Here is a 23,824-nt window from a genome sequence, read left to right as displayed (position 1 = left end):
ATAAACAGAAGCTTGCAACGCTTGCCCCGCCTCTGAGTTCTTCTGATTGGTCCGCTGTTTTGAAACTGACATTGACACTGCGTGTAAAAGTTGAAATTCTTTTAACTTGATATGGCGTCTTAAAAACGCTGCGATCATGTGCAAAAGATGCGAGACGCGAGCGTAACGGTCATGCATGTCCGCCAAGCGTGTGTTTACATAGAAAAACAATGGGAAAGTAGCGCACTGGAATAGAAAAACGCATTCTGTGTGAACGGTCCCCTTACTGTCACTTTAGAACAATTTATTGTGTTCTTGATGAAGAAAAGTAGCCTATTAATTCCTTTAAAAAAAAAAAAATTGTACTGACCCCAAACTTTTGAAAGGCAGTGTACTGTATGTAAAGGATGTTATTTAAAATATTTTTTTAGAATTAAGACTAAATATACAACAAAAGTGATTTCTATAATTTTGAATCATGCACCAAATAGAGTATCTACAGTATAAAGCATACCTTGTTGCTTAATTACTGGCAATATAACAATCTAACAGCATAAAGAAGCTTTATTATCCATATGTTCCTGATGTTCACCTGGTCTACACAATAACTTTCTGAAGAGGAAGTTTCTAATATTTACAGCCTGATTCTTGATAGAGAGGCACAATGATGTGACGCAGAAGTCGTACCATCCAACATCCGCTTCTGATGTGGACAAATGTAATTAAGTGTTATCAAAACGTCCACTTCACGCTACACATTAACCTCGCTGAGTGCAAATGCACCCCTAGTACAGCTCATTAGTACTGAATGTACTGAATGACCTCAGCTGAGACACAACTCAATAAGGAATCAAATGAATGACTGCTGCTCTCATGGTCTTTCACACTCACTGCTTGAAGCAGCACATAGTGCCATGTTTGGCCTGTTTTGCAGAGCACGCATTTGAAGCGGCACCCATATTAACAGGTTACTGTATTCACACTGTTTACTCTTAAAGGGATAGTTCACCCAAAAATGGAGCCGCATGGAATACTTTTATGATGGATGGATGGATGCATTTTTTTGGCTCCCATTCACTACCATTATAAAGCTTGGAAGAGCCAGGATATTTTTATATATATCTCTGATTGTGTTTGTCTGAAAGAAGATAGTCATATACACCTAGGATGGCTTGCAGGGTGAGTAAATCATGGGATAATTTTCATTTTTGGGTAAACTATCCCTTTAAGCAAATTACACTGAAGAAATTGCGAAATGGCTTCACTACAGAGTCAGGAGCTGGAACAGTCTGATCCAGAGGCCATTATATATTCATATTATAGCAGACATAGTCCACCGCAGCCACAAGTACACTCACTATTACATCATGGATCACTTCATACCAACACAATCATGATTCAACAACATCTGAGGCATGGACTTAATGTTTTATTGTGCTAACTTCTTGGTTTTCAAATTCTTATTAATAAATGGTAATAAATGCTAGGCAATAAAACAAGCCGCCCTTTGAGCCTGCTGTATTCTTAGAATCACATATGGTGAGACATCACTGTTTATACAGAGAAATAAAATCATGAGTGTATGTGTGTGTTCTCTACAATATATGTCACAGGTCAATAAGCAGTTCACTCATGCGCAGCAGTGTAAACCATCTGCTAGGAAACATAATCCAGACAACACAAAGGTGAAATGTGACCAATACTAAATTCTTAATACAATCAAAAATTATATTGTTCTTCCTGGAATCACTCAGTTATTATCACACTTTCTTATTAATAACTTAATTAACAATGAATTATGATTTCTTTAGCAGTACACTAGCAAATAGATGGCCTCAAACAGACATGAACTAAAAGACACAAAACAGTCTCTCTCACTGCTAGTAGATGCTTTTCTCTCCCATCGTTTTCTTAAATGATTATAGTTTTAAATCTCAAGACTTTAAAAAAAAAAAAAAAATACTAGCTTCCTAATATCACCAGAGGCAACAGTTCTGACATTCACACCTCATAAAATATTTCCTGCAAACCTGTGAATGTATCCAAAAGTCCCTTTGAAACCTGATGACAGACTTTCTTCAAAACACATGACCTAATATGACAATATATCTCCCTTCTATTCAGTCATGGTCTCTGCACAAACGGACCGCAACAAAGAGAAGGATTAGGACATCACATTCAAAGCACCATATTTTAACCTATTGTCTGCCGTGAATAAAGCGTGGCCGTAACATGACTCTATAGATGTTACACGATCCCAGTGTTTTCACAGCACTGTACAAAACATACTAAAATATATACAGTCCTGCAGTTAATCACTTGGGGATTAAACAGAAGCTATTACTCAAATGAAATGTTTAAATGCATTTAAGTATTAGGCTACAAACTAATATTGTCTTTGCTAGGAAATGCAAACAAATTGGTTCTCTCTCTGTTTAGAAGAAGACTGTTGTTATTATTGATGTTAGTAATGAAACTTAACATAGGATGCTTAAAATGTCTTACTGAAAAAACAAGCAGTGAGGTCAGAAAGTGGATAAACAGTTTACCATCTTGAACAATGCATGTGCGTTCACATAACAGAGGATCTGGAAAATTGATCTGTGTCACGTATGTGAGGATCCAAGGGGATTGAACAGGACAGGCATGCACTGGGCTTCAAAGAATGGCAATTACAGTTTGGTCACGAAAAAAATTCACAAGCTGACACACAACGTGTATTCACAGAACTAATGGTTCCTGACGGAACTATTCCATCCAATTAGAGCCAGGGTTTTCATTCAGGGGTCCGTGGACCCCTGGGGGTCCCTGAAAGTATTCCAGGGTGTCCGTGGAGAAGACAGATAAGCACATTGTAATGCAAGCAAACTTTCTTGATAAAAGTTTAACCAAGAAAAAATTAACTCATATAGCGGTTTCGGGACCTTGCATTGGCAGAATGTCGGAGATGGCTGAGCTCATTTTTTGGTCGGGATGCATAAAAAAAATTCATTAGGAAAATTTAATTCATCTGCAAACATCTCTTCTGTCATGAAAACGCTTTTACTTTCAGAGTTAAAGTCTTTTAATATCTTTTGTTGGGCTTAAAGTAAAAAAAAAAAAAAAAAAAAAAGGCTAGTGTAAACATCTAGATTGTAAAAATGAAGTCTCATTAAAATGTTCAAATTCTTGAAAAAAAAAAATGTTGGAATAATTAATTGGCATAATATTTGATTGATTTTATTAGCAATTTAGTTTTAAAATGTTATTTATTTATTAACTTTCGGCTGCCAAATCAAAGTCAACGTCCAACTTTCAGGAAGACACATTGTCATTTGGCAAAAAAAACATAAAACAAAAATCATAGTCAACCAAAGTCAAAGTTTAAAAAAAAAAAAAAAAAAAAAAAAAACCTAAAATAATTAAGTCATATACTCTCTTGTGTATTCAAGATACCAGTACTTTTGTATGTTTTACTGAAGATAATTACATTTTACTAGGTTGCAGTCATTGAATCAATATATTTGCAGAAAATTAAAATTTCTTAAAAAAAATGAATGAAATGAACAAACACAAAGATTTTATTTCCAAGAACTTTCTTAGAGCTTTGGAGTTTTAAACTTAATATTTCTATTTATTCTTAATATTTCTTGCCCCGCATATTTGCCACCAAGTCAAAACTGGGGCTCCACTTGTTGCTTTCTGTCCCCATTTGAAATGACTCAAGAGCAACATAACGGGACACTATGTTCCTCTACCCAACCCTACTATGTACTACTATGTACACTATGTACAGTCTACCTCTGTTTCACACATTTCTGCTTCAATGAAACGAAATCCTTCTCTTACATCGAAAAAAGTACTGAAATTGTCTTTACTTTAGGAGTCTATCTGCAATTTAAAAGTTAATTCACACCAATTATTTACACTTATAAACAGCAAAAAAGTTATTCACCAAACGAACCTTGCATTGGTACAGTCGTTGTACAACGCTTCGAAATCCTTCCTGGAAATGAGTTTGCAGCGGTTCACTCCGGGCTGGATGGCACCCAGTCCGCGCAACACGCGCACCTGCTCCACGGTGCACACCACCGGGTTTATATCCAAACGCTTGAGTTTCGTGTACACGGTGTGCAGTCCGCCGACAAGGTGCTTCAAGAACAGGTCGAAGACTTGAGGGAGACAAATGAGCTCCTGTCCATCAACGTTGAAAGAAGCGACTTTCACCCCGTGCACCTCCACGATTTTGCACTCGTTTGTCGCTACGCCGCTCGGAAGCGTCGCGTTCAGCGAGTTGATCAGTCGCGGAGAGTCCGCGGGACTCGAGAAGAACGGGTCGGTTCTGAAGAGTTTACCGGACACCACAGAAGTCCCAGAGTGAACCGGAAGAGTCGCAGGAACGGCCATAGTGGTTATTACAATTAAATTTCTTAATGTGCCCTTTTACGTCGTCTACTTTCTCATCACTCCCTCTTATATGCTTTCCTCTCTCTTGCACTGCGTCCAGAGAGCAAACTGGCAGAAACGAGCCGCGCGCCCCTCTTTACCCGTGTGAAAATTCAGATGAACGGAGCGCTTCTCGGTTCGGTTGACTCCGCCTCTCCTTGGAAGAATGATGCTCCATTTTGCCAACCACATGTGCTCCAATTTATGCATGAAGACTTCACTGGAGGGAGAGAAATTACAGCCCTCCTCCTTTATTGAACGAGTGTCCAGCTCAATGCTTCTCTCAAGCTGTTATGTTTCGGACGAGATATCCCATATCTGAACCCATCCATCAATCTCAAAATTACTCTAAACATTTTTTCCACATTTTTTTTTTTTCATCTGTATTAATAGGCAAAGTTTATTTGAAGTAGCCTAACTACAAATAGGCAACTTTATTGGTAAAGGCTATTTGCAGATTTCACCCACTCTGCTAACACAATTTACCACAGTACAAATAGCATTACTTCTATTTACATTTTGTGCAAATAGGTTTCTTCACTATTCACAATTTACACTATGTAAACAAAACTTGCATGGGATATTTTATATAGTCTATTTAGGACCACATGACCATTTTAATTGTTATTTTAGTATTTTTATAGCTACTATTATAGTATTTATAAATATTTTGAATTAAGTTTAAATTTTTATATTTTCAGTTTTTATTTTAATTGTAGTTTGTTTTAGTAATTTTTTTTAGTTTTTTTTTTTATATTTGTATTTAGCTGTCATTTTATTTTATTTCAGTTTTAGTAATTTTAGTACTTAAAATTATTTTATATCAGTTATGGCAACATTTCGAATCTATCTATCTATCTATCTATCTATCTATCTATCTATCTATCTATCTATCTATCTATCTATCTATCTATCTATCTATCTGTCTGTCTCTCTATCTATCTATCTATCTGTCTAAGTACTCTAGAACCACCTTTTCCCCATTAACCTCTGCCCAAAAATATTCACAGAAATTTTGGTAACACTTTATTTTAGTGCTCTTGTTACATGTTACTGTACATGTACTAACTGTAATAACAGTAAATTATGCATAATTACATACAACTAACCCTAAACCAAACCTTAATCCAAACCCTAACGCTATAGTTAGTGCATGCTCTTAATCAGTATTACTCAGTACTTAAATGTATAATCACACTGTAAAAAAGACACCTTAAAATAAAGTGGAACTGAAATTTCCCCTCATAAATGTATAGCTGCACTGCACCGTGTTATACACTCTAAACTGTTCATGCACACTAAATTGTGTGCGATAGTCCTATGTCAAGAAAATAAAGCATGAAATAAGAAGTATGATCCTTAGGCAATAGAAGAATCAGCTTTGTCTTTTATAGGTCAGGCTAAGTCAGGTACTCAAGCATTTGAATGCCATCTGTTCAGCATCATTGGGAAACAAGCTTACACATCTGGATGCATCTGTGGAAAGACTTCTGTGCATCCCTCTCCTGGGACTTGTGAGAAATCCTTTGAGAAAAATGCAATAAAAATACCCCATGCATCCCTTTAACCACATTTGTGTTCCCATCAGGCATACCATATCTTTATTCACATTAATGAATTTGTAACATATGTTTTAAAGTGTTCTGTAATGGAAAATGGATATTTTAACCAAAAATTAAAATTCTGTCATCATTTACCTAAACCTTATATCCCTTTAAATCTATTTTTCTGGGCATCATTGTTAGAAACATCTTTATTGTTGTAGAATTTGTAGCAGAAAATGATTTAATTGTATATTAATAGGACAAAAGTATTATTAAATTAGATAAACTGGAAAATAAAGGCATTATTTATTAGTGGCCTCAGGCTTTATACATGTAATTACAGTAGATACAGTTTTGCTATAGAGCTTTCAGGCTATTCATTTCCAGTTTGTTTTTGTAGTTTAGAAATTATAATGTCTAGTACAATGGTCTTATCTCAGCATGAGCTTTTGATATATACAAATTTAGAACACTAACTGACTCAGACGACATAAGTGAAGAGTAGGAAGAGGTTTGTTTGAAGAAGAGTGAGTCATGAAACCATTATAAAACAGTATGCTGACACAATACTGATTTAGATGCATGATCTAAACAATTTATCAGCATTATGAACACTTGAAAAAACCATTTTGGATATCGAGAAGCAACTTAAAAACTTTGCAAGTTAATATACTGTTTGTGGGATTATGATAAAGTGTCAGGAAGATGTCAATGACCTTAATGACACTTTGACCTGAATTTGCATATCAGTGTGAAATACAATTATGAACAGTAAGAATGAGACTTTCTGGGAAACAAGGCTGGAGTTAATCCATTCAAATCCAATTTAAAGGAGAGAGAGCGAGTGCATAACTAGTCTTAGACTGACATGCTGCTCTTTTAAATGGTTAATAGACAGTAAATTAATGATGTGAAAGCTGTAGCTGCAGAAACACATTTAATAATTTTGAGGTGAAGAAATTGTTTGAAAATTGAGGGGTATTAATAAGGGTATTAATTTGACCCAAAAAAAGTGTCCATCACACAGGAAAATGCCAAAATCTTTGAACATACCATTTGAACACCGTATGAATACTTCCGGCATTTCCATCACTGGTTTTGGCGCTATTGTTGCGTGTCGCATTAAGAGTGACACCAAAGACTATTTAAAATCTGATTTGAGCAGCCAGAGCGTCCAGACTGAGATGCATCTGTAAAAATCTGACTGGAATCGCATTTTAAACCACTTCCATATCTGGTTTGAATCAGATTTTTATTTATTTTTTTATTTTTTTAAAATCAGATTTCATGTGTTTTTTTGCTGTCCAGACTTTCAAAAACCCATCTGGATATATTCTGGATATGCAAAAAATTAAATTTTTACTGGCAGTCTAAATACCATCTATCGCTATTTGCACTTAGTGTAATTAGCCACTACCATTTTTATATTAAAAGGAGTTAGTAATTCTCAGGTTATATTAGGTTAGTTTCCTGGTCATTTGTTCATCTTACCTATGTATTTAATTATATTATAGGTTATGTTAAATATCATATTTAAATTTGTATATAAAAATAAACAGTCAGTTGTTTTTTTTCATAGTGATTTACAGTATCGTTTAATCTTAAAACATGCAAAACACCTGTATCCATGTTTGACATATGCAAGTTAACAAAAGAGAGTGATGAAAATTGCTCCATGGCATCTTACCTTTGTTTGTATATCACTGACAATAAATCATCTTGCTTACAGGATCAAAGCTGAATATCTCTGTAAAAAAGTTAGATATTAAAGATATTGAAAAGAAATTAAAAGGCAAATAATAATAATGGACATATTAATAATATGAACTAAAATACATAGATACTACATTACATTTAAAAGGCAATTTATTAACTCATTAAAACAGGAAATATTTTATACTTTGATACAATTTCTGAATAGATTACTATACTGGATACATTATCATCGTTTAAAGGGTTAGTTCACCCCAAAATGAAGATCTGTCATTAATTAGTCGCCCTCATGTCGTTCCAAACCCGTACTTTCGTTCATCTTCAGAACACAAATGAAGATCTTTTTGATGAAATATGAGAGCTTTCTGTCCCTCCACAAACAGCTACGCAAAAAGTTTCACATATAAACATTCATCAACTCGCACATCAGTTGTGGTAAACGGAAGCTCAAACATGTTTGCTTGATGTGCGAGAACCAATGAGGTTCATTCTTGTCTGTTACACAGCACGTTTGAGCATCTGCAAGAGGTTTGTTCTCGCGTGTCAAGCAGGTTCGGTTGAGCGTCTGTTTATGTTCACTGATCAATGTTTATATGTGAACATATGTAAATTAAATCTGTTCATCATATAAAGCAACCGTGTCTCTTCAGAAAAATTAATAAAATTCATATGGATTAGTTTTACAATCTCTTTATGAACTTTTTGAAGCGTCAAAGTGTCAGTTGCATAGCGGTCTATGAAAGATCAGAAAGCTGTCAGTTTTCATCAAAAACATCTTCATTTGTATTCTGAAGATGAACAAAAGTCTTACGGGTTTGGAATGACATGAGGATGAGTAATTACTAATTAATGACAGAAGTTTCATTTTTGGGTGAACTATCCCTTTAAGGGGATTCGAAGACACACACATACACACAAATATGAGAGAAAAGGCAAGGTCAGTCGGTCAGAGATTTGGCTATGCATCAGATCACTTCAAGGGCTCAAGGAATGAGAGAATAAAGAAAGAGTATGGACCACATTTCTGCTCCCGTCTCATCTATTTTTTCCCTTCTTTCAAACACATGCATTTATAGACATACAGACACAGATCTGCCACTCAAAAGAGCAGTATAAACATGATATATAAGAAAAGATCAGACGAGTGGCCAAACGTCTTCAGTAAACGGAAAAATAAATCCAGACGCTCTAAAATAAACCTTACAGGATGGACTATGATGACCTAGATGATGAAGCCTCACAAATCTGATAAATACAGTATAGTACACATGTTAATTATCTGCTATTTAGAATCGGATGTGCATCTATTGAAAGAATGATTTGCCAAAGTTAAGCGTGTCATAAGCGGTCACATCCACAAAGAAATGACTGCCACAAAAAGAAGAAGAAAAAAAAACAGCTCAGTCTTAGACACACTCTCCCTTTACTTTCTGCAGCTCTCTGTCATTGTGTGCAAATGAGAACAGATGTGTTGCTTATCTGACAGATGCTAAAAACACTTACATGAATTTTCCTCTTGGTTAAATGGGTCTGAGGTGACAGCAAACAAAAGTGACAATGATGAAAGGTGAAGTCTCCTCCAGCTCAAATTCACTGCTGTTATTATACGCCTGAGCTGACTTTGGACATTGGCTAGGACTAAATTTAGTACTAATTATCTCTCTGGACTTTCTCGGAGTCAAAAAAGTGTTGGTTGTAGGGATGAAACGGTTAATGTTTTGACGATAAACCGTTTGGACTATATTATCGTATCATTTTTGAATTATCATTAAAACTGTATTTTGAAAAACTCACGGTAAATAGTATAGTGTTCAGCATTCAGCAAAATTGGCAACAGTAGGCTACCACGCAGGCTCAGAATTCAGCGTAGGTTTCAATTTGTGTGAAAACATGACGGAAGGCAGAGTGCTGAGAGAAATTATATGAGAGAATTTATGAAGGAATTCTTGTATAAGGGGGAACCGACTGTTTTCAGGAAAGTTTCGATGGCATTTGCTTTTCATCTTCCCTCTGTATAATGCCTAATAAAGTATCGTTTTGCCTTGTTTACAGAGGTTACCGGGGAAACAGCCCTATTTCTGCTGTTCCATAAGCGCCACCTACTGACAAAGAGTGAATTTACATAATCATTCAGCCTGTCTACCGTTTTTCTTCAGATCAATAAAACAAATCTGCCTGATTTTTTGTTGAAAAATTTTAACAGGTAGATGGAAAATAATAACTAACGTGCATTCTGACAATCTCAACAATTCAGAATGTTTATGGAGCAGATAGGCAAAAAATACCTATAACTTATCAATTTGACACCCATCAAAGCGTTTCGTTCAGGTTACGGAAGCCAAGAGATTTTTCAACAATGCTGTGTCCCAATTCAGGGGCTGCACCCTTCGAAGGCCGCATTTTGAAGGCTGCATACATCATCGAGGCAGTCTCATTTAAGAAAAGTAACCGTTAGATTGCAAAGTAAGAAATAAATTACAGTATTTTACACCTCACAATGAATATCAGTCAATTTTATTACTGTTACTTTTCTTAAAGGGTTAGTTCGCCCAAAAATGAAAATTCTGTCATTTATTACTCACGCTCATGCCGTTCCACACCCGTAAGACCTTCGTTCATCTTTTGATCGCAAATTGAGATATTTTTGTTTAAATCCAATGGCTCAGTGAGGCCTACATAGGGAGCAATGACATTTCCTCTCTCAAGATCCATAAAGGTACTAAAAACATATTTAAATCGGTTCATGTGAGTACAGTGGTTCAATATTAATATTATAAAGCGACGAGAATATTTTTGATGCGCCAAAAAAAAAACAAAAAAAAAACGAATTATTTAGTGATGGCCGATTTCAAAACACTGCTTCAGGAAGCTTCGGAGCATAATGAATCAGCGTGTCGAATCTGCAGTTCGGAGCGCCAAAGTCATGTGATTTCAGCAGTTTGGCGGTTTGACACGCGATCCGAATCATGATTCGACACGCTGATTCATAATGCTCCGAAGCTTCATGAAGCAGTGTTTTGAAATCGGCCATCACTAAATAAGTCGTTATTTTGTTTTTTTTGGCACGTGAATCCAGCGTTAAGGGAACAGTGGATGAAGTTTGTTTTTCCAAAGCAGTTTTGCGTGTTTGTTTGTTCCCGGAATTTCTGTGATGAATGCTTTGTAAACAAGTTCCAGTTCGGCACTGGATTTGCAGATCTCGGGCGGTGAGTAAAACTGCATCAGATGTCTGTGTTTTGTTGGCAATCGGCGTGCAAGTGCATAAAATGTAAACAACACAAACATTTTTGTTCCCCTTTTATTTATAATGATGTCGCAGCTTGTAGACGATCTCTATGCAAAAGCGGTGCGCACCTGTGACTCTTTAGCTCTGCCCACGGCAGGCACGCCTCCAGGAGCTCGGCTTTTTTCGGAAAGACTCGGTACAGCATATCTATCTTTTATAAATATGATAAAACTAAAGACTTTTCAGAGATATGAAGGATGCAATACTACTCTACAGGTACTCAAGATTAACATGAGATTGGTAGAAACTGTGTGTAACCTACCCTTTAATGAATATATATATATTTTTTTAATCTTTAATAAATGTTATCCTAGACTCTTTAGTTAAGCTAATTTTCCTCTATAAGTAAAAGTCCAAGCAGTTCTGCACTAAAGTCATGTGAATTTTTATGTGGCAATATTGTATAGCACAAAAATAATAAAATATTTTACAAATAAATGGATTGAATTAAATATTTTTTTTTAAATAATATTGAGATTGGGGTTGCAATGCTAACTTTTAGTAGTCATGTACTAGAGATTACTCTATTAAAATCTGCTATTCCATTAATTTCCTTCTATTTACAATCCTTCTAATATATTGTAGATCTACTGCAGTAAAAAAAAATTACAAACCCGATTCCAAAAAAGTTGGGACACTGTACAAATTGTGAATAAAAAAGGAATGCAATGATGTGGAAGTTTCAAATTTCAATATTTTATTCAGAATACAACATAGATGACATATCAAATGTTTAAACTGAGAAAATGTATCATTTTAAGGGAAAAATAAGTTGATTTTAAATTTCATGGCATCAACATATCTCAAAAAAGTTGGGACAAGGCCATGTTTACCACTGTGTGGCATCCGCTCTTCTTTTTATAACAGTCTGCAAACGTCTGGGGACTGAGGAGACAAGTTGCACAAGTTTAGGAATAGGAATGTTGTCCCATTCTTGTCTAATACAGGCTTCTAGTTCCTCAACTGTCTTAGGTCTTCTTTGTCACATCTTCCTCTTTATGATGGCCAAATGTTTTTTATGGGTGAAAGATCTGGACTGCAGGCTGGCCATTTCAGTACCCGGATCCTTCTTCTACGCAGCCATGATGTTGTAATTGATGCAGTACGTGGTCTGGCATTGTCATGTTGGAAAATGCAAGGTCTTCCCTGAAAGAGACGACGTCTGGATGGGAGCATATGTTGTTCTAGAACTTGGATATACCTTTCAGCATTGATGGTGCCTTTCCAGATGTGTAAGCTGCCCATGCCACGCGCACTCATGCAACCCCATACCATCAGAGATGCAGGCTTCTGAATTGAGCGCTGATAACAACTTGGGTTGTCTTTGTCCTCTTTAGTCCGGATGACATGGCGTCCCAGTTTTCCAAAAAGAACTTCAAATTTTGATTCGTCTGACCACAGAACAGTTTTCCACAGTCTTGATGATGTGAAGAATGAGCCTTGGCCCAGAGAAAACGCCTGCGCTTCTGGATCATGTTTAGATATGGCTTCTTTTTTGACCTATAGAGTTTTAGCCGGCAACGGCGAATGGCACGGTGGATTGTGTTCACCGACAATGTTTTCTGGAAGTATTCCTGAGCCCATGTTGTGATTTCCACTACAGTAGCATTCCTGTATGTGATGCAGTGCCATCTAAGGGCTTGAAGATCACGGGCATCCAGTATGGTTTTCCGGCCTTGACCCTTACGCACAGAGATTGTTCCAGATTCTCTGAATCTTTGGATGATATTATGCACTGTAGATGATGATAATTTTTCTCTGAGAAACTCCTTTCTGATATTGCTCCACTATTTTTCGCCGCAGCATTTTGGGAATTGGTGATCCTCTGCCCATCTTGACTTATGAGAGACACTGCCACTCTGAGAGGCTCTTTTTATACCCAATCATGTTGCCAATTGACCTAATAAGTTGCAAATTGGTCCTCCAGCTATTCCTTATATGTACATTTAACTTTTCCGGCCTCTTATTGCTACCTGTCCCAACTTCTTTGGAATGTGTAGCTCCAAAATCCAAAATGAGCCAATATTTGGCATGACATTTCAAAATGTCTCACTTTCAACATTTGATATGTTATCTATATTCTATTGTGAATAAAATATAAGTTTATGAGATTTGTAAATTATTGCATTCCTTTTTTATTCACAATTTGTACAGTGTCCCAACTTTTTTGGAATCGGGTTTGTACTATGAAAGTGCAGCAACTCGAAGCCAGAAATATACTGTAAATTCACACTAAAATGTCTGTAAAGGAATGCATGTGCATGTTTGTCAAATTTTATTCCATGTCTCCCTCTTCCACTCCATTGTTTATTTCCTTTGAACAAGTCTACAGATAGTAAATAATGACCAAATGATTTTGAAGATATGGCGCTGACAGATGCTGGAATCCAGCTTGGAATGTTGCATGATTTACCACTACAAGTGTTTGCTCAGCGATTCACCAACTGTGGGTTTTGCAAAGCTCAAATGAGAGGGATAAAACCATGACATTATCATGACAATGAAGACAAGGCTTAAGGCAAACAGTTGAAGTTGAGCAGAGAGTAAGAAAGAAAGAAACAAAAAGATGTAAGTTTTCAAATCAACTAGTCAAAAATGAACAAATATTACAATATTGAAAATAAAACAGCATTGAAATGAAAAAAACAAACAAACAAAAAAACATTTCCTCCTGTTATATAGTCTGACACTTTTTCTCTCTTCTGCTCCACATGTTGGCCCTTGTTTACTTTCCACCATAATATTTCCACCCCTCCACTCTCTTTTATTTCTCCCTGGTGCAGAAGAGATTCTCTCAGTTATTGTTAGACTTATTCTGACAGAACTTATCATTCCTTCACTGACTCCTATCGTCCCATCAGTTTTCCTGGCAGAGAAGAGGAGTTTCCTCTGGGCTCCCTGAACATTGGCTACCGCAAGGCTCTAAATCAGTGTTGTATCGCTTTTGACTCATCTTTCTGCTTCAAGTTCATCTCAGGGTTTGGAAGGCCAGGTAAGAGCTGGCACCAGGTTTTACGACTTTCCGTTCACTCTCCATAAAGGCAGAGGGAAAAAATGCATGGCCAGGTTTTTTTTCCACAATGTTGTAGATATCACTGCCTTGGTAAATAAAAATGAGAAAAACACTGAGATCTGAAGCTGGAGAAAGTGATACAACCTCATACGGTCCCATCACAGACAAACATGTTGTCAACCTTTGCGGTATGCTGAGTATGTATAGCTTGAGTTATTTGACCAAGTTGTAGCATGTTCTTACTACATGTACTCCATGAGCACGATCAAATTTTGTGATTTATTGTGTTGTTAAGGCCTGCCAAACACCTTTAATTTTCAATGTTAAGTCCTTGTGCATTGCAAATAATGTTTAGCATTGTAATTTCAATCAGTAAAATATTTATTTAATTGTCCATGTTTTATGTACTTGTTTAATACCTGGATTCACAGACAGGGCTTATAGATTAAGCCAAGAGTAGGCCTTAATTCAATTAGGACATTTAAAGGGTTAGTTCACCCAAAAATGACATTTCTGTCATTAATTGCTTTATTCAACAATCTCTTCTCTTCCCTGTCATTATCCTTATGCAGTTGACGCAGTAAGCATGACAAATGTTAAAGCAAAAAGTGTTACAACCATTCTCTGTCTCTCCTGATGCATAAAGTGTTTACTTTTTTTTTTTTTTTTTTTTTTTGATGTGTGTAAAAGGTTAATTGAAATTGGCTTTCAAGTGTCATTTAGTTTAAGGATAGCATTAGTATGTGTGAAGGAAACCTGCTGATATAAAATCTCACAAATTTAAGCATTGATTAAACACTAAAAACCTTTTTACTTACAATCTTCGACAGACCAATGCCATCAGTGCTATTGCCTTAATTAAAAAGGGCCAAAAAGTGCTAGAGGTTTTAATTGTACCTATAAATATTAGTTACTCCTGCATCAAACTAAATCCAAATGAAACTCTAATGCAGTATGTGAAGATATTATCTTATTGACCAGAAACAGGATATGATTTCACATAGATATGAGCTCTAATAAATGTATGACGCATACAAGCATCTATTTTCAGCATAGTACAGGCACAAGGCCAAAAATACTGAAATCCACCCAGATAAGGTGAAGAAATGAAAATAGTCAACATGAAGGAAAAACTTGATCCATGAGATAATGGAGAAAACACCTACAGTTTCAAACTCTTTCATCTGTATTCAACCTAAAATTCCTCAAAAGATCAATCATGGGACAGATCTAAAAAACCTTGTCTTCTCCTGTTTTAATCTAGAGTGTCTATCAAGTATACCCTTGGATTTATGGTTACCTTATGAAAGCAGCTATTTTTTGCTTGATCCAAAAGTAGCACAATCAATCAATTACCTGTTGCTAATATTTTTAGCGTTTTAAAATGCACTACCGTTCAAAAGTTTGGGGCCGGTAAGACATTTTTACTTTTATTCAGCAAGGATGCATTGAATTGATCAATCTGACAGTAAAGACCTTCATAAGGTTACAAAAGATTTCTATTTCAAATAGATGCTGTTCTTTTGAACTTTTAATTCATCAAAGAATCTTGGTGCTTGATGCTGTTTTGTTGTTGTTGTTGTTGTTGTTGTTTTTTGAGCAGCAAATCAGCATATTAGAATGATTTCTGAAGGATCATGTGACATGGAAGACTGGAGTAATGATGCTGAAAATTCAGCTTCGCCATCATTACATTTTACAACATATTTCGAGTGAAAACAGTTATTTTAATTTGTAGTAATATTTTAGAAAATTACTGTTTTTACTGTATTTTTCGATCAAATAAATGCAGTCTCTGTGAGCATAAAAGACTTAAATCATTAAAAATCTTATTGACCTCAAACTTTGGAATGGTAAGGTGCATGACTACATTAATGATTTTCAAATTATTCACAATGGTTTTTGCAAACTGGATCAACCGTTCAATGAGAAGATCTATTTCTTTGAAAGCATTCTATCCAGTCAAGATGCCATTTCTCTCGCCTCTCTATGCAGAGCTTTCTGATGAGCAGAGGTTTGGCTTGAGGGGTTAATGAGTGTCCAGATTTATTCTGACACTGACCTTCTCTCTCTGCAGCAGGATACTTATCAGTGGTATTAATAGATTAATGAAATCATAAGCAAAGCCATTAATCATCTCAGGAGTATCCTGCCACAAGTTTAACTCTCAGCAGGTAGTCGACTCTTTGTTTCTTGTTGGCAACACTCTGACTCTAAAAATGAGATATCACAGACCTGCACTTCAGAAGAGAGTGACACTGAGACAGAACAGACGGATCTTATGCAAATACGATCCTCATTCTCAATGCAGATTATAGTGTCCTCTATATAATGACAAGTATACCACAACTGGAAATGGAACATGGAAATGGAATCAGTCAATCAATCTATCTATCTATATCTATATCTATCTCTATCTATCTCAAGTATCTGCATGTGTTTGACTAACATGTAACTTTAATTTATTTTAGCGTCATTTGCTTCAAGAAAAACAAGCTATTTGCACTAAACATTAGACACTATTTACACTAAGTGCAAATAGCGATAGACGCTATTTACACTAAACGCAAATAGCAAATGTATTTACTTTGCACTAATTGTAAATAGTTAAATGCTATTTGTGTAAATAGTACTGGAAGTTATTTACAATACATCTCAGTGTATTGTAGTACATTATAAAATAGTATGTCATAACAACATATGTATTTGATCATATTTATTAAAATCATAAATGGATGCTGCCTTATTAAGAGCTTAATTGTTTTGATCCATAAAGCACACTTCTACATCTACATCTACAACTAACCCTAATTGAACCAAGCTGATAAGTAAATGTGTTCTCGAAGGTCCATGGTTTTGAGCGTGGTATACAAAATGAGCTACACGCATTGCATTTTTATTTTTATTTAAAATAAATGCCTCTCCGAGCTCATATGCGATGGGAATAGGGAGAAGAATGGGGTCAAGAAAAGGTGTATTCGAACTTGTGTTTTTTGCATCAAAAGCTAAATACTCGCATGCCACTCTCTTGGTTGTTGGACTGCTTTCTTGAGTTAGTGTAAACATATTTGCCAACAAGATGGGTTATTTGCACTTAGTGTAAACAGACTCTCCCTAAACTTATACTACAAGACTCAATTAAATAAATGGTTTATACGCATGTTTTGTTTTTGTGCATTTATCTGATTAAAAAAAATACAGTAAAAACAATAAAATTACGAAATATTACTACAATTTTTTATTACATCATTACGCCAGTCTTCAGTGTCACATGATCCTTCAGTAATCATTCTAATATGCTGATTTGAAGCTCAAGAAACATTTCTTCTTATTATTAATGTTATAAACTGTTGTGATTGTTTGATGAATAGAAAGTTCAAACTTTTGTAACATTATAAATATCTTTACTGTCACTTTTTATGCCTTTTAATGCATCTTACTGAGCCCAAACTTCTGAAGAGTAGTGTCTGCAATGTTCAAAGGAATAAATTGTTTCTAAATTTTGACCCAAACCCCTTTTTCTATAGTATTTTTCAGGGTTGCCAGGTCTGCGCAATAAAACTCGCCCATTGGCCAATTAAAACAAATGTCCAAAAATAGCCCAATGCAGTTTTCTCCATCTGGGAGTGAGTAGGAGAGCTGAATTTGCACATCAGTGCAACCATTTAAAGGTAGCCCAATTTCGCAGGAAAAACGCGGACTTGGCAACACTGGTATTAATACTACAAAAGTACATGTGTAAAATGTTGATGATGTCAAAATACACTGCCCGGCCAAAAAAAGTCACTGTTTGGATTTAAATAGGCAAATGCTTAAGAGTCTATGACTGGATCATTATTGCTGTCATTATTATGTTTCTAGCATGTTATATGTTTAGCAACAGTTCTTCTACCCCTAATTGATGTAGTGTGTAGCTTCATTTCTTAAACAAACATGTAGGAACCATGATCATACTCCAGGATGACAACGTCAAGATTCATTAGGCTCAAACTGTGAAAGAATGGTTGGGAGGGTGCGTAAAGAATCATTTTCACACATGAATTGGCACCTCTGAGTCCAGACCTTAAATTTATTGAAAGTCTTTTGGATGTGCTGGAATAGACTTTACAGAGTGCTCACCTCTTGCATTGTCAATACAAGATCTTGACCAAAAACTGATGCACCTTTTGATGGAAATAACATCACAACATTTATTTCCATCAAGAGGTGCATCATTTTTTGGTCACTATCTTGTATTATAGGGTTAAAAGAACTGTTGCCAAACATATAACATGCTAGAAACATAATAATCACGGCAATAATGATCCAGTCATAGACTCTTAAGCATATACCTATTTAAATCCAAACAGTGACCTTTTTTTTTTGGCCGGGCAGTGTAGTTCCTGGAATTTCTGCTTGAGAGAGCATAACTTATCAAACAGTTTTCTAAAAACTCACCAAGTTCTGCTGTTACATGGATGAGTTTTGAGGAAACAAACCATTAAACATCCCAATTACCATACAAAGTGACCATTGAACAGATTCTCTCTCCATATAAATTCCTCTGTCTAGTCTTTTAAGCTGTGACATGTAATCTCATTTAAAACACAAGAGAAGAAGGAGATTTAAAAAATCAAAAGAAAATGAATCCACATTAACATCCGTTCCACTGTATAAAACAGTAGGGGCTTAAATTTCATTTCAGTGTGAATAAAGGGATTGCTCTCCCTATCTCTCCCTCTCCACCTACTCCTTTTATGAAGCAAAGACGGAGTTTGATCCAGTAGTGTGGACGATTTTAATAGGCTGTGACATTGTCCTTGGTCATGACATCAGCTGGAGAGTGAAGACACAGGAAGACTTCTCATGAGACATGGACCCCAGAGGGGTGAGGGGGTTGGAAAAGGATTGGGATTGTCTCTTGACACAAGTGAACAAGTTATTAAGAGCTCAAAGAGACTTTCATATCCTTTTTTTTTTTTTGCCATATACCTGAGGGCTGCATATACATTAGCTGGACCTCTTTTAGGATATTTTCTTGTGAACTTCTTTATACACAGATGAGGTTTCTTTCTTCAGGGAAGGACATTTAGAGATAAGTATCATGACTATAAATCACTTTTTTTAAACTCACTAACTCATCACATACACATTCTTCATCATCTTTCATCAAGTCTAACCTTTCATTTTTTACTAAAATATTCTGTTTCATTCAGTAACATGTCACATTATAAAGTGGGTTGTGACCAAGAAGGTCTAAAATACCTGGATAAAACTAGACATTAGCACACAAGACCACTCAGAATTGAATGGCCTGACTGCTGCCATCTTTGCAAAGCAAGTCCATTTTATGCTTTTAGGCCCATCAACATCAACAACAACAACAACAACAAAAATCTACTGAAAAATTAATGACTACAATATAATGTAATTTTATATAACACTTTATACACCACTGTTCAAAAGTTTGGGTCATTAAGATGTTTTGAAGACAAGAAAGAAGTCTCGTATATTCACCAAGGCTGAATATATTTGATCAAAAATATAGTAAAAACAGTAAAATTGGGAATTATTATTATAATTTAAAATAACTGTTTTCTATTTTGATATCTTTTGTAATTTATAATGTAATGTATTCCTGTGATAACAAAGCTGGATTTTCAGCATCATTACTCCAGTCTTCAGTGTCACATGATCCTTCAGAATTCATCCTAATATGCTGATTTGAAGTTCAAAAAGCACAGTTTTGTTGCATATGTTTGTGGAAACCATTTCTTATTTCAGAACAGCATGTATTTGAAATAGAAATCTTTTGTGACATTATAAATGTTGTTACTGTCACTTTTTTTTAACAATTTAATGCATCCTTGCTGAATAAAAGTATTAATTTATTATTATAAAAATGACTGACCCCAAACTTTTTGAAAAAATGTCATTAAATACATGGCTACTTTTAAATAGCTGTCAATGAGAAAGATGCTTTTGTGCATCTACTGTAAAATATTTTCTACAAGCATCTGCTAACTGACCCATGCTAACCAGCCAAATCAAATACTGCATCATGTTGACTTTAACATAAAAAAAAAAAATACTCATAAAAAATGTACACATACATTGACTTAAAGGCCTGTTCTGGTCCACTATCATTAGATGTCAAACAACCAGACAGTGCAAGTTTAAGAAGCAGAAGCATATACCACACAAACTGAACCACCAGAAAGCATGCAAAATGCAGGTCTTAAACTTTAAACGACATCTGTGCAAACAGGGAGGAAAAACAACCATAGGGGATTAGCTAATGGGAAGACAGTTTAAGGCAGATGTTTGGCTAAATATGTGGATTTGAGTGTGTAGGTGAATGAATCATCAAGGGCAAAGTGGTTGGAATGGTTTAGACCTTTTCCAGTGTCTATTTTTTCTCAGACCCCTAGGGTGAGATGAACCTGAGGACCACTGGCTGCTTACTAAATTAACAGAAGAGCTCTAAAATATATCACCCTTCTCATGCCAGGCGGTGTATGACATTTTCCAAATGACACCCTTGACATTTTGTAGTAACTCTTTCAGGGCATTTGTGCTTTTATATCTTTCAAGTGGAAAATGAGTAATAACAAGGAATAAAAGTTTAAGGTGGGAGAAACAAATGGATGAGACAATTTGTCATTTACACACATCGATACACACACATTCACATAGAAAGCAATAGGAGTGCGGGCCGGTGAACTTATATGGTTATCTTTGAAAGTCAGTTTTAGTACATGTACACAGTTTAAAGGGATAGTTCACCCAAAAATGAAAATTACCCCATGATTTACTCACCCTCAAGACATCCAAGGTGTATATGACTATCTTCTTTCAGACGAACACAATCAGATCGGATATATTTAAAAAATATCCTGGCTCTTCCAAGCTTTATAATGGCAGTGAATGGGGAGCCGATTTTGATGCCAAAAAAGTGCATCCATCCATCATAAAAGTAATCCACACGGCTCCAGGGGGTTAATAAAGGCCTTCTGAAGTGAAACGATGCGTTTTTTTTTTAAGAAAAATATCCATAATTAAAACTTCATAATCTAAAATGACTAGCTTCTGGCAGATGACCGTACACATAGTGCGCAAGTCGACTTACGCCACAAGAGTAACCCGTGACGCGATGTATGACATAGGAGTATCGTAAGCTTAGACGCCGATCGCAGTTTAAACAAATAAGGCTGTGCAACAAACTCAAGCTTCTCTTCTCCTATATCAAAATCCTTCGATATTTCTCTTTAAAATTTCTCGTTTTAGACTTCTAATTCATTACCGGTGTTTTGTTTTGCTCTATCCTCTGCACTTTCGCATTCGCAGGGGTCAGGGGTTACTCTTCCGCCGCAAATCGATGTGTACGGCCGTCTGCTGGAAGCTAGTTATTATAGTTAATAAAGTTTTAAATATGGTTTTTTTGTTTGTTTGTTTTTTACAAAAACCCATTGCTTCACTTCAGAAGGCCAGTATTAACCCCCTGGGAGTTGTGTGGAGTACTTTTACGATGGATGGATGCACTTTTTTTGGCTTCAAAATCTTGTCCCCCATTCACTGCCATTATAAAGCTTGGAAAAAGCCAGGATATTTTTAAATATATCTCCGATTGTATTCGTCTGAAAGAAGATAGTCATAGGATGGGTGAGTAAATCATGGGGTAATTTTCATTTTGGGGTGAACTAACCCTTTAAGTTTGCTTTGTGGCCTAAACCAGATCTACATGCAGATGTATTACAGATCTGTTTTCACATCATGTATCCTGAGGTTTGCTATCTATCTCAGATCTGTCTTGGAGGGCATTTACACTTGGACAGATAGCTATCAGATCAATGAAATCATGTGAATTCAGAAAGTGTAAATACTCCTTTAAAATTTTGACTACAAAGAACAGTTTGAAGTTGGCATGAAACGGAAGTTGTGATAGTCTTTTTTTCCCTTATTGTGACATATATCCATTTGAAACGGCTTTTTGAAAAAGAAAAAATGTAGGGCGGGACTTGATTTTGTCCATCAGGAATTGATTGGATCATTAGAGTTGGGTTGTCCCGCCCTTGCACCAGTAAACACATCAACAGAGAAGAAAAGTTGAAGCAAGAGGGAGATAAAGTTATTAGGGTCCAAGCACAAAGTGCAGGAACCCTATTGTATTTGTAAGGATTTTCTGCCCTAAATCTGTCTGAGCGTCAGAGACCTTACATCATAGAGACCCCAAACTTGGTGGGATGGTCAGAAATCCCACCCGCTACTCAGGCACATCGACACACATATGTCGGACTCTAGGTGGCGCCACTTTGCATTTTGGTTAATAACTCTGGTTCCATAAGGGCTAGAAACAAAATTATTGTGTCTTCTGAATTCTTGATGTGCCTCATCTAGACTAGAGACCCACATGGGAAAAAAATTGTCAAAAGAATTTTGATTGATTAACAGATATAAGCCAATAGAAACTGCAGGTGTGCCCTGTTTTCACTAATATGCAAATATCTTCTAAATGCAAAGTCTAAGCTTAAGGAAACTTGGTACACATACTAGGCCCGGTTTCACAGACAGGGCTTAGCCTAAGCCAGGATTATGATGTACATCTTGAGACAAAACAATGGCACTGACATATTTTTATATATGTCAGAATAAGTTGCTTTCAGTTAAAACACATCAAACATGCATTTTGGTCTAGGACTAGCTTTAGCCTTGTCTGTGAAACCAGGGGATAGACGAGGACATGTGGATGCAAGTCAAATTTTATCCTATTTCTCCCATAGGGGGCGCTACAACAGAAAATCTTTCATAATGCCATTAACTGCATGGTTAATGAAGTTGAAAATTGGTATACATCTTTGGTGGATGTCCTAACATATCCTCTCATTTCACTAGGATACATTAAAAAAAATGGCCACCAGCAGCCAATCAATTTTCAGCAGCTAATAACATAAAATGTGGATGGCATACCATTGCAGAAATTGACATAATCATAGACCATGTAAAGCTGAGTATGTCTTCCAAATTTTGTGAAAATTGGCTATATGGTGGTCCTATAACAAGCTATTTGACATTTTTTGGCTAATAACGCTAATAAAAATGTTACCAGACTTGATTAATTATATTGCTGTCCATTTAAAATTAAGACAATTTTGTCTCTTTTAAGATAATATAGTATAGCATTTCTATAGGATTTAAGTACATTTTCTAACATGTCTTTAGTAATGTGTAGCATTTTTTCAGCATTATTAGGCTATATTATAATTTGTACAAATATATGATATCCATCGATCCATTCAGCCATTCTTCAAACCGCTTTATCCTCTGTTGTGTGGTGCTGCTGGAGTCCATCCCAACATCATCGGGCCAAAATATATTATATAATTACAATAATTTTTGCAGGCTGCAATAAGTGATTTCCTTTGGAAGTCAGTTGTCCCTTTTGACACCAGCATGTATTGCTAACCTGCTTCATCAAACCCAAACTAACACATGGGCCATTCATGCTTGGGCCCCGATGATTGCAGTTTGCGGCTATATTTCTGATTAAAGGTTACAAGGGCATATGATTTATTAATCTTTCTGACTTTCAAATATAAACATCTTTCTGACATTCAAAAATAGGCCCAATAGTAAAATCTGAGTGTGTGAGGGGGGGTGGAAGGTGTATAAAAACCAGACCAGAAAAGAGCATTTCTCCAGATGATGTAGTTTGCAGGTTAAGGTGGTCGTAGAGACAAATTACCTCTCAGCCGCAGTGCACGGGCTTCAGAATACACGGTGGAAAGCACACAGGCCGACAGGTGCTCGGAAAATCAAACAGGGCCGGTGATGATGATGAGGTGTGATGGAACAGTAGCAGCTGGTCAGCAGAGCTCCGGCTTCAGC

At 36.0% G+C, this 23,824-nt stretch overlaps 1 protein-coding gene across 1 annotated transcript in view; it reads right to left on the bottom strand.

Moving 5' to 3' along the window:
- dachb (dachshund b) overlaps window positions 1–4,524 on the bottom strand; it is a 45,662-nt gene extending 41,138 nt beyond the window's left edge. Inside the window, exon 1 of the mRNA XM_051905642.1 lies at window positions 3,923–4,524. Coding sequence (XP_051761602.1) covers window positions 3,923–4,365 — 443 coding nt within the window. The 5' untranslated portion in view covers window positions 4,366–4,524. The remainder of the gene's footprint in view (window positions 1–3,922) is intronic.
- Window positions 4,525–23,824: the final 19,300 nt, after the last annotated feature.

Source organism: Ctenopharyngodon idella, chromosome 1 (assembly GCF_019924925.1).
Source record: "Ctenopharyngodon idella isolate HZGC_01 chromosome 1, HZGC01, whole genome shotgun sequence".
Classification (NCBI taxonomy): Eukaryota; Metazoa; Chordata; class Actinopteri; order Cypriniformes; family Xenocyprididae; genus Ctenopharyngodon; species Ctenopharyngodon idella.
The sequence above is the reverse complement of the archived record's forward strand: the minus strand, read 5'-3'. Positions and strand labels throughout refer to the sequence as shown.